Genomic DNA, 12,120 nt, shown 5'->3' on the forward strand with positions numbered 1-12,120 from the left:
TAATTTGAGGTTTCAGTCAACACCAGCCGTCAACACCACAAATTGAGAGGCTTGGGAAGGGTTAAGTGTACTGGACCTGCCATGCAGAGAAGTATGAAACCATACAATAATTTTCACTTCTTACAATATGTTGTATACCACCAGAATATGCAGCAAAAGTATACATATGTTGTGTAATGTTATATTGTAGAAATGTTCTATTGATAGTTTTCTGTCCTTATCAGTCAATTCAGCTATTTTTAGCCCAGGTTCCAGCAGCTGTGCAGTGGCCCTGCTCGTTTCTGACCTTTTTTTCTTCCTTTTGTCAAGATATTTTCAGATGACAACACGGGCAGACCATGAAGAGCCGGCTGAATCAAACTCTGGAGAGAGAGCGTGGCATGAGCTCAACAAAAAGCGAATACTCTCTGTGATAAAGCGAGAGTTGGCAAATTAAGTCTGGAAGAAGGTGCAAATGGGGGAGCATGTGGGAGACCAGCGGGGATTACAGTACTAAATGATAAAGAATGTATCACACTGGGGGTTGGCTAAGTGTGTGTGTGTGTGTGTGTGTGTGTGTGTGTGTGTGTGTGTGTTGGGGGGAGGTGGTGGCTGGGACAATTATGCTGACAAAAGGTGAGAAATAATTTGCACTGACCCTTCCTTACTAATCTCCTAATAATTACAGCCTTTATACCCAGATCAAAGGCACCACCATCCTGTTCTGGTGTTCCCAGCAATCCTTCATTATGATGACATGGAAAATGGCAGCTAAACTAAGGATGGCAGACAATCTCCCCAGCCAGAGGTAAACACTGGAAGCAAGGCCAGCTAAGTTTTAAGAAAGAACTTTCAAGTTGTTTAAGAAATCAGAGATGTGTTCCAGATTGGAATTGATTTGTCATTACGATTCCATAGTGCCAAACATCACCGTAATTAATTAAGTTGGAATTAGTAATGCGTGTACGCTAGTGTTCCGCATGAGGCTTTCACAATTTCCTTAGCGAATGTCAACATGGTTCGATGCAGAGCCAAAACAGGGAGATGCTTAACAATCCTCTCTGGTGGTCTTCATTGAGCTTCAGCTCTTTGTAAGTAGATAGAACTGTGACGAGACAGAGAGAAAAGACTATGATTCAAGTGTGAATGTTGAGAGAGGTAATCTGAATAAGAGTCTGTTTTCTCTATAGAATAGTGGTGTGGGTGGGCTTATTATAGGATGGAGAAGACCGAGAGGATTAGTGCAGCTTGCTGGTAAAACAATTCACTGGTAGGCAAGAGAAGGGTATTTTTCCCCAAAGGAGTTGAATAGAGTTGATGGGGGGGGGGTCAGAATGAGATGTTTTAAATATCAGTTTTTTTCTGAGAATGTTAAGCCCCTTTTCTCAGAACAGCCAAAATTCATCTCAAGTAATTCATGTAGCCATCTTTTTGTGTGTTTTCTTTTAAATCTTTCAAAAATCTCCCAGTAATATTCACAGGATATTCTCCTGCTTAAATGTGGACCCAGTCAGAGAACTGCACTCCAGCCATCATGACAGAGTAATGAAATTCTAATTAAACCTATTTTCGTTCTAAACTGTTCCAATTCCAGCAGCTCTTTTCTCACTTTTTGACAGCAACAAATATGAATTTGACAGCTGTCCCTTGACAGACAGCAAACTGAAGGCTAGAGGCTTAATACATTCAAATGCCAATCATTAGCCTGTGTTTCATTTATTTGGGACAGCACTATTTCATTTTGTTTTACTTGTATTGTGTATGTGTTGGAAATAAAAAATGTCAGTAATTAGAAACTAATGCATTTCATGTGTGTGTATAATTGAAAATATTAGCCTACATTAGATATAATAGGAGCACACCATCCACAGTCACAGATGGCATTAGTCATCATGAAACACAAGGCACACTGTACTTTAGGGTTGCTTTCAGGACTTCGATCGCCTCTTTGAAAACAGGAGCTTGGAGTTTCAAAGGCACTTGGAGTTCTTAGCACTACAGTTTGACATTGAAACAATCTTCCGTCAATATGTGAGCAATCAAATGCATTCAGATGGTCCCAGAGTTCATTTGCTATTCCCTATCCAGAGTTGCTGCAGCAATACCAAGGCGAGTGATTCATTTCTAAAGCCTGCCTAGGAGGGAACATTACAGAGACATGGAAAGGGTGTGAGTACAGCAACACAATCATCTAACAGACATCATTGATCAAGGCTTCTGGACAAAAAGTAGACACCTGTAATCTATCAGCAGGGGGGATCAGCAGAGCCACTGAGCTGACAGCTGCACACGGTAATGTAATCCTACTCCCACAAACCGCAGCTTTTTTCAGGGGCATCCTCTTGGATGATAAACACAGCGCACCACAGCAAGGTGATGAAGGGTTATTACTCCAACATGACTGACACACACACACACACACACACACACACACACACACACACACACACACACACACACACACACACACACACACACACACACACACACACACACACACACACACACACACACACACACACACACACACACACACACACACACACACACACAGTCTCTACCCTGTTTAAGCTGGGTGGTAGGAGAGTCCATTGAGATGCACAGTACATGGCAGGTCAGTTGTGCCATGCTGATGTTAATGATGGATTACTGCACTTAGACGTTATTCCCCTTACTCCATATCTCCTGAGCGAGTCTGTTTTAATATAATGACTCAGATGATGGCTGGTATGTAATAAACATGCAGCCACTAATAGCCCATAGTCATAAAACACTGCAGATGGTTCAGAAGTACACACTTTCACTAACACCAGCGGACGCACGGACGCACGCACGCACGGACAGTGTGCTCATTTTAATGATTTTGCAGCTTTGAGGTGAAAGCATTCTGGAAGGTATTTCTTACAGTGCTGAGATAGATATTTGGCCTGATGTCTTGGACTTACTCCAGCACTTAAGTCCAGCAATGACATTGACTGAAGGGTACAAGGTGCTGATAAACACAAACAAGTATCAACGTACAGGAATGATACATCAACTTTGAAAAACTACAGTGTACAGCCAATTTCACACACATACTAGCAATAAACCAACACTAAAAATGTAATATTTTACTATAACTTGCAAACAGCATGGAGACACCATATTGATCCATTGGCACTAAAAGCAACTGCAAACACTTTGTTTTTCAGATAAAATAATTTCCAACAGAGATACCTCAGTTGCTACTTGTTCTTTATTACACGACTCTTCATAATGCTGAAGAATGCTCACTTCATTCACTTGAATGGGCCTTCCCAACATTCAGTAGTCTGCTATTTCTCAATAACAGACCGTTGCTAAGTATAACAGACCACTGTCAAGGAAAATGGGTTTTGTGCTTCTAATTCACGTCATTCATATCACTATGCAAGGACTGGAGCTTCATTCAAAAGTGAAAGCAGACGATTGATCAGCTGTGTTCTAAAGAATGTTTGATTCAAGTTCAGCGTGTGCTGTTGCGAACTATTTGTTTCTCACCAAAAGCCACGATGAAACGGTAACAAATAGGCTATAGCCTAGGCTATGTGGGCTAAAGAGTCATATCATGGGGAGTTTATTGTTTCGTTTTGGCAAGTAGCCGTGTAATAATCGGGATGTGCCGGTTCACCCTGTCGGGACCTATTTCCCTATAATGACCGGCATTCTATACATTATCCCTTACATACTACGCAGTCACACTGAGCAAGCACGCAAACATATCAAAAGTAGTATTCCCAGTCAGTTCTACTGCTTTGTGAGAGAGAAAGAGAGAGAGAGAGAGATAGATAAAGAGAGAGAAAAAGAGACTGTTCTGTTTTTCATTCATTCATTCATTCATTCATTCAGTCTATCAGTGGCAACTCAAGGCAGCTCACTCTCAGCTCACTGTGCCGTCTTTCGTGTGGTCCGTCATCTGTTCATTTCTCTTCTAGTTCTCAGAGGGGCAGCCTCATATAGCTCTTGACGATAGATTTGGAGTGATATAAATATTCCATACTGGCTTTTGCCAGGAGATGGCCTGACACTTTTCATAAGTACTGTGTGTGTGTGTGTGTGTGTGTGTGTGTGTATCAGTGTGTGCATGTGCACAGTGATTAATGCTGCAGAAAAAGCTCTGTAGTGTTCCAATTTTTCAACAAATCTGTCAAAGCCTTGAAATCTCCCAACCCAAGTGTGTGTGTGTGTGTGTGTGTGCATACACTGGTAATGGGGGGCCAAAATGAGATTGCTACCTGGCAACGGCTACCTTCTCAGAGTTCACATACAGCCACCTGAAAGACGGGGGAGGGGGGGTCAAACAGCCTATCCACCGGCCTAATCCTGCGATTTGGACTCCCACCACAGCCTCTCATTATCTGCTCTCCGAAAGATGCGATGGACAAATAAAGCACATCGCTCTCCGGCCGAGTGCCCGCAGAGACTCCGGATGTCTCCAAACTTTCCAATTTTCACCCTAGACTGCTGAAGAGGAGGCGTGACACCAGGAGTGTGTGTCACACTTGAGTGTGAGAAAACGTGCAAAAAGGCACCACACTAACAGATGTACATGTAGCTGCATTTCCTACAGGGGATATTTATGTTTTCTCCAATCCCATTGTTTTAACAAAACATGATTTATGAGTTTGAGTTTGAGAAGAGTAACATGCTGAAATAAATAAGGCTTCATTTAATACCGGTCCGTTCATTAGACTCTTCTAGTTAGTGGTTTGCGTTTATTGCAGGTCCGTGTATTGATAGCATTTAGGCTGCTAGGAAAACAGCGCAAATTTAACAGACTCAATCGTTTGTGAAATTAAAGTGGTGTCACAGCCAAGGCCAAAAACTGTGGGAAGTGTGCCACTCTGAATTCAGAGTTCAGTTCAAAGAGACTATGTTTGGATTTGGCCACGAGTCACAATTAAGTTTTTACTCTTCACTGCATTCCATCAGCATAATGTTCAATGACATGCTGAAATCACAAGGGCAAGGCTATCTTAGTATTCTTTTGACCAGTTCAGTGCTGTCTCATCTGGATTCTTACCTGTATATGGGGTCTTGCATCACCATCATCTTGCTTTCATCCCAAGTCCATTCTTTTTTCTGCAAGAGTGCAAAAGTGTAACTCTAATATGAATAAAGCAACAAAAGAAAATAGTAGCATCAACATCCACATACATCTAAAAGTAGTATTAGTAGTATTAGTATTAGCAGTATTAGTATTAGCAGCAGTAGTAGTATTAGCAGCAGTAGTAGTATTAGCAGTAGTAGTAGTATTAGCAGTAGTAGTAGTAGTAGTAGTAGTAGTAGTAGTATTAGCAGTAGTAGTAGTAGTAGTAGTAGTGGTAGTAGTAGTGGTGGTGGTAGTAGTAGTAGTAGTAGTAGTGAACAACTACTGTATGTCATTGTGAGTTCAGTCTACCTTCTAGTATTCTTCCTCTACAGAACGATTAACACAAACTAGACTGAGCCTGTCTGTGGTGTAAGGATTTGTGACCTAATGACCACACATCATCTAGTGTACACCTTTATTCCATACTAATCTCAACATGCTGGAAGGAACCAAAGACTGATTCATACTCTACACTTTGTTGCATCATAGCTGCTCATCTACAAAACAAAGTTATGAAGAGTCAATAGATGTTTCATTGCATGGATGGAAAATCCCAAACAGAAAATCCTAAGTTGTTGTGACTAAGCATAATAATTTAGGTCATTCCCCCATATGCCACTCTCAATTGAAATGACTAATAATTATATTAGTCACAATATGAAATCTATAAACACATGTCTATGAACCTAATGTGACCTATTCTGACCTGAGCTGAAACAAGTTGGTTTGTAGGTTTTGGGTTAGTGGACAGCTTTTCATTTTGAAACATATTTTAGACCATAAAATAAACACAAAGGAGAGTCAAACTCTGCACACATATTCACAAATATAGCACCAGTTAGCTGTTTCCCTCTGGCATCCCTAGGCTTCACAAACTGTATCATGTTAGACTCCACAATCCAAAAACATGAGATGATGGTCCAAAAGGTGGGTAAAGTGATTAATGATGGCCATGTGTGGAGAAAGAGGCCCACAAATGCCACTGACTGATTGGCCATATTAGATGAAAGCCTCGTGGCACTTGCCTGTGCATTGGTGAAAGCCTTTCTCTGAGGAAAACAAAAAGAGTGGGATGAGTGACTCCATTAGGCCTTGATGTCTACCCACATGAAAACAGGTACCCTGCAGCCATCTGACTTCCTGACAAGAGGTGGAGGGACGGACGACTCGATTAGGCACCCTCAAGTGGACTAACCCTAATTGAATCAAGCTTGAAAGACATGTTCAAACTGAATTAGTCTCTGAGGAAAGTCACGAATGATGACAAGTCCCCGAATACTCCATCAAAACCAGGCCCTTTGAAGGCCCCATTGGTGGTCACAGCAAATTGCCGTTTTTCATGTCAAGATTCTGCATAGATTGAATACATTAGCTCTCCTCCCTGTTTCATCAAGTCATATTGATTGCCCTCCACTCCTGACAAACAGACAACAATCTCCTCCAATTAGGCCAGCCATTTTCCCGGAAAAATACTCAGTGACATTTTACCAAAGGCTCTCTGTCAGATTGTAGTCAATTTCAAACAGCAGGTGGCTATCACCTGGAAAATTACCAGAATAACTTACCTTTTTCTTTTTTCGCAGAACCACCTTCACCCCATCTACAGATACCACTATGTTGACTTTCTTTTTCTTGATGTTCTTCACTTTGAATTCATACTATGAAGAGAAAAAAAACATACAGAGAAGAGTTTACATCATTTGGCAGCCATAAAGTCACTAAAATCAAATTAACTTTCCAGACTTAAGAGTGGCAGTGTTAATGCAATGCAATTAAAGAAAGTGGTGTGATTGTTTGAACAAGACCACTTCAGCTGGCAAAACTTTTCCCATGAATGACAAATAGTGAGGTGCAAATGTCAACGTCGAACAACTTTGATGAAATATATACGAGTTGAACCCAAAGTGTGAAATACGGTTTTTATGTCAGAGACCTCTTGAAATCAGTCACAAAAACCAAGATGTTCACCAGATCATTAGCATGTAGGACAACAGTCTTCATGTAATAACATAGGTCTACTACACATAACATTACCATTGTAAATCAACCTAGAGATCCCACACATACTTTCACGCTTAGCGAATAGCATAGTGACAATATCACATTCACATAAGGTGCCATGGGGGATGGTATTTAACACACTGGGGTGCCTGAGAGACTACTGCTCCTGGCAGGTCTGTGAGCAAGACTCTGTGAGCACTCTCACTATACGTATAATTCAAAACACACTTCCCTCTCTGACATATTGGTGGATACACAATGACTTTGAATTGAATTATTTACGTCACCTATGGTACAAATCCAAAGCTCCTTTGACTAAATTATGAAATAAAGGTGACAAGTAAATTACATTGAGTGTCATTCATTGAATGAAAGCTTAAGAAAAAACAGTACATGGAATTTCAGGACACCTTGCTGTGCTCTGGGACCAAACAGTTCATGATGTAATTTGTTTACTGCTGTTCATTCATATCCCTTAAAAAGCACACATTCACTACTGACATCCTCTTTGCCTCAGACATAATTAGATTGCTTGGGCCACTAGTGCTTGGCATGGGCAATTCCAGCTGAAGATGGATAAGCTCAGGTTCAAGTTGAAGCCCAGAACCAATTTACATGCGCTTGATGTACTTAGGCAGTTGTATTTCAAGTAACAATGCTTCCTTGAGTTATATCCACAGTGCATTTATTTCAAAACTACACATCACGTCATGGAGCTTCTGTTCTGCGGGTCAGAATATTCATAGTACTAAACGATTAGTGATGTATGGTCTGCAAACATAGAAGTTAATGGGGTTCATTGTTTATGTACACAATTCAATTTAACAAATCTCAAGGCAAAATAGCTATAATTTAACTGTGGAGATTGAAGACTGATGAATGAAATCCTGAACTGATATACCATGCATTCATATTTAGAAACTGTGCACATCTACAATGAAATGATGCCCCATCTTATTTATTGTCCTTGCTGAGATAATACATTTTTCAGAGAGTTGCCTCCATTAAGGAGTAGCAAGTCATTGTCATTCTGTGGTTCTTGCCTGTCGTAGCAGCCCAACAATATATATATATTTGCCATTCTCTTGTCCTTAACCACACCACACTTGGCAAATCTATTCACTTATTTAACACTTCTAAACATCTTTGTGAAAATCTAGGGGAAATGAAGAACATACATTTGTACAACAAGTGCTTTGAAATTCTTCCAGGAGGGCAATTTAAAAAAAAAAAAACAGCAGTATAAGGTGTTTCGTTTTTTATAGCCTGAGGGAATTAAGTCCATACGTCCTCAAAGTACTATGATTTACTACAGACATGCCAGAAAGCGCTCATCCCATGATGTGTATTCAAATCCCATGTCTTAAGCAAGTCTCTCTTAACATAACATTCATTCAGAGTAAATGTGTGAGATGTTAAAATGAACATTTACAATGTCAAATGCCTCAAACACAGTATACATTCTGACCACAGTGACAGATCACTTACACAATGCGGAATCTTTTTCTAGTCATAGTTTGTTACGGAACAATCTCAAACAATGCTCAGTGTCAACATTAGGTTCACTGCTAATGACATGGGCAATCACAGATTGGTTTCCAATATTTCTGTACTGTACTCAGCACACTCGTCTGATCAAGCTAAGATCTTAATACATAAAAGCCCAATCCAATTAGGGAAAAGAAGAAAAAAATGGCTTGGATTCATATAGCACCTTTAAAGAAACCCAATTACTCTAAAAGACAAAAAGAATCAAAAAGAACCCATGCACTTTGATTTCAGTCCACCCTCGGACATGGAAAAAAAAAGCCACGCAGACCAGTGTGTATAGTGTGAAACAGTATAGGCTGAAGTACTCCACTCTTTTGGAAAGACCAATAAAGATGATAATACTTTTACATTAAAGGTGCTCTAAGCGATGCCACACGTTTTTTAGGCTAAAACATTTTATGTCTGTTACTGCAAACATCACCTAACCAACCACTAGCTGTCGGTGTCCTGAATGCACTGTAAAAAAAACGAGATCTCTGTAGACAGCCCAGGCTCCAAAAACGGCAACAAAATAACCTGGGCAAACCTAGCCCATAAAAACATAACAAACTGTTCCAGCAAATCACAGAAGAGATGCGCGTTTAGGAGAGTTTAAATTGCATGGGAGCAGCATGGGAGGAAGGGGGAGAAAGTAGCAAGCTAGATCTCTATTTTGTTTGAAAGTCAACAGAAGTGATGTTACCCAGCATCGCTTAGAGCACCTTTAAAATTCCTACAACACTTAGCTGTTACTGCCATATGGCTCAAAGACTTTGTCTCATTCCACATGACAAGTGTAACTTAATGAGCCACTTAATTTAACAAATTAGTTGATCTCGGTATGATAAATTTTAAGCTATATTCAATATCAATTGGTGACCATCACAGGGTGCCTACTTATCATTTCAAATTATGCCTTTTCTAATTGGATGTTCAAAAACACATGAAATTGCCGAATAAACCCAATGTAATTACTTCTTACACTAAGATGATTAAAAAAAACTGCAAGCTATTTAATTTCATGATGGCAACAGAATTTCCCTTTATTTTTTTAAAATGAGATGGGCAAAGCAAATCACAATTTCCTCTCCCTCTTTTAGGGCATGCTATTCATTGCTTTAATTCACAGATATCAAAGTTACTGCCCATCTATATAAGCTCAAGATGGGTTATTCATAAAAGGGATACTTTGCTAAATGGTTTGACACATTTCAACTTTCACTGAAACATCTAAAGACTAACTATGCTGCAAAAGAGACTGCAAGACTTATGCACCAAGCACCACTGCACACGAGTCAAATTATCATAATGAACAGTTTGATTGAATTCAACTCCAGTTTACAGTTTACATCTCTAGAGTATTGAACCAATGCCTTAAGGTGCAGAGATCAATCACTTCAATACAGAAGTGATTTAGAGAGTGAGAGAGTGGGAGAATGAAAAATGAGAGCAGGGGTGGTTTGGCCAATGTGTGCAGCATTTAATAAAAACACACCTATACACACACAACTGACAGACTGGAGAAAAATAGAGCCTGCTTACCAGACTCCAGTTATCAAATATAGAGATGGGACCTCTACAACACATTTCTCAAGGCCTCAACTATACCAGAAGTGGCTTCAGAAAGAGGCAGTGCCATCCAATATAGACATTACCACCAGGATAGTGTAAACAACACAGTGTAGCAGGGTGAATGTGCATAAGTGAACAACCAAACCTTAACAGCATAATGGAAATAAATCTGGAGCATAAGTATAATATCTTAATGATAGAAATGAGCAAGTCTGAGAAACAAGCAGCTTTTGATGATGGGCGAGATTACATGCTTGTGTGGCAATTACACACATCTACCAGTTAAATGTAGCCGAGGAAAAAAACACAACAAAGGTAAGAGCAAAGGAAACCAACAAAGGAAAGCAGCTATGATTCATCTAAAATGAAAAATATGAGTGTGTGTCAGCATTCAGACAGAGTGCTCTGGGAATGTACTGTTTTACTTTATACTGCTGACACCTGGAAAGACTTTACTGCAAAGGGAACACATTTGTTCAAGCATCTCTCAGGGAATCTCATCTGTCTGTCAAGTAAATGGCTTTATGGGCAATTCCATTAGTCTAGCTACCATACATTGTCACAAAATATGATGGACTGTTCCCCATTTGTGTAAGAAAGGAGCCAGGTAATGGAACAAAGGCACACTGGCTGAACATATCCTGTAGATTGACAACCCTATATTGGAACATGGATTGTTCACTGAAAGTCTTTGAAATCTTTTGGCTAGACTTCTAATTAATTTGATCATGATCCTGGAGTTTTGAGTAGATCTCCTGATATTACATTAAACACTTAAAATGCTGGGACTTCATACCAATGCTATGGGATAGACTTGCTATCCTTTGTAGCCATTGCGATTTTACCCAATTCACTTAGTCCCTGAGAAGGTTTGTCAACATACTAAACTTTCTTGCCAACCTCCACTTAGGATACAGGCATGGTTGAACAAAAGAAGTGTGCAGGACCTTATCTACTTCAGAAAACAGAGAAGATTGACGGGTTCTAATCACAACAGATAAACCTCATAACCATCCAGGGGAAAAGCACAAAGGATGGGGTTTTAATTTATTTCACTCTGAGAGATTGGTTGTTGGACAGTATGGCTCTAAGAGCTGCAACCTGCCATTCAGCGCAGTGCTGTATCCATGGATACCAAAAAAACACTATAATGAAAGGTGTTTCCATAGCGACTCAAAGACATGTCCCTAAGATGTTTTGTCATGTTGTGTTAAACTGAAATGTTAGGCTATTTCCTGTGTGTGTGTGTGTGTGTGTGGGGGGGGGGGATTGCCTCTGTTGTACTTTAAATGATAAAAACAATCCTTGTTGTTATTTTGCTGATAAGGAGATGACTGGAAGCCATCTGAAAAGTGTAAACTGTCAGAGCAGCTTAAACTTAAAAAGCACTAACATCTTTAAATCTTAAAAAATCCAAACTGTTTTAGTCCTAAAAGCTATGTCCTTAAACCTGCAATGGGAAAAGCAGCCATCCACTATCTTCCTCATTGGGATTTTCTCATCTAAAATCCAATTAGAGACAAAAAATCCCTTTAGCAATAGGCCTAAATAATCAGCCTATTATATGACACCCTGACTGAACATCGCACATGAAAGATTGTGAAAAGAGAAAGAGTGGGTTGTAGCTAGAGGAGGGTTACGATTACTTTTATTTTCTCACTCATCTGCTTTCACTGCCTTCAAAAAACCTTAGAACTGAAATGGAATAGGTGGAGCAGCAATAGCTCTTCCTTCACTTTTCTACATGCCTCTTGGTGCTGCTCATGATTTTGACATTTTGTAAAGCTTTAGGCATCAATCACCCAGTGAGTGGTGGAACAAAGTGGTAGAGGTTACGGCATCACCACATTCTGAAAGGTTTTTATCTGGTTGTAAAGTAAAAATTCATTTCTACAGCTTGATTCATAAAAGACATATAGACATTTTGG

General features: G+C 39.9%; 1 protein-coding gene across 2 annotated transcripts in view; it reads right to left on the reverse strand.

The window, feature by feature from the left end:
- Nucleotides 1-12,120, reverse strand: part of nos1apa (nitric oxide synthase 1 (neuronal) adaptor protein a) — a 104,123-nt gene that overhangs the window by 64,003 nt on the left and 28,000 nt on the right. The window contains exons 3-5 of one of the 2 annotated variants that reach the window (XM_076278625.1): nt 6,655-6,747; nt 6,115-6,138; nt 5,021-5,079 (exon numbers count right to left, since the gene is read on the reverse strand). In XM_076278625.1, coding sequence (XP_076134740.1) covers nt 5,021-5,079; nt 6,115-6,138; nt 6,655-6,747 — 176 coding nt within the window. The remainder of the gene's footprint in view (nt 1-5,020; nt 5,080-6,114; nt 6,139-6,654; nt 6,748-12,120) is intronic. The other variant, XM_076278626.1, reaches the window with a different exon arrangement.

The sequence above is a fragment of the Alosa pseudoharengus genome, unplaced genomic scaffold (assembly GCF_046254945.1).
Source record: "Alosa pseudoharengus isolate Yale_2024_CS ecotype anadromous, Long Island Sound unplaced genomic scaffold, YU_APseudo_1.1 YU_APseudo_1.1_scf_11, whole genome shotgun sequence".
Classification (NCBI taxonomy): Eukaryota; Metazoa; Chordata; class Actinopteri; order Clupeiformes; family Clupeidae; genus Alosa; species Alosa pseudoharengus.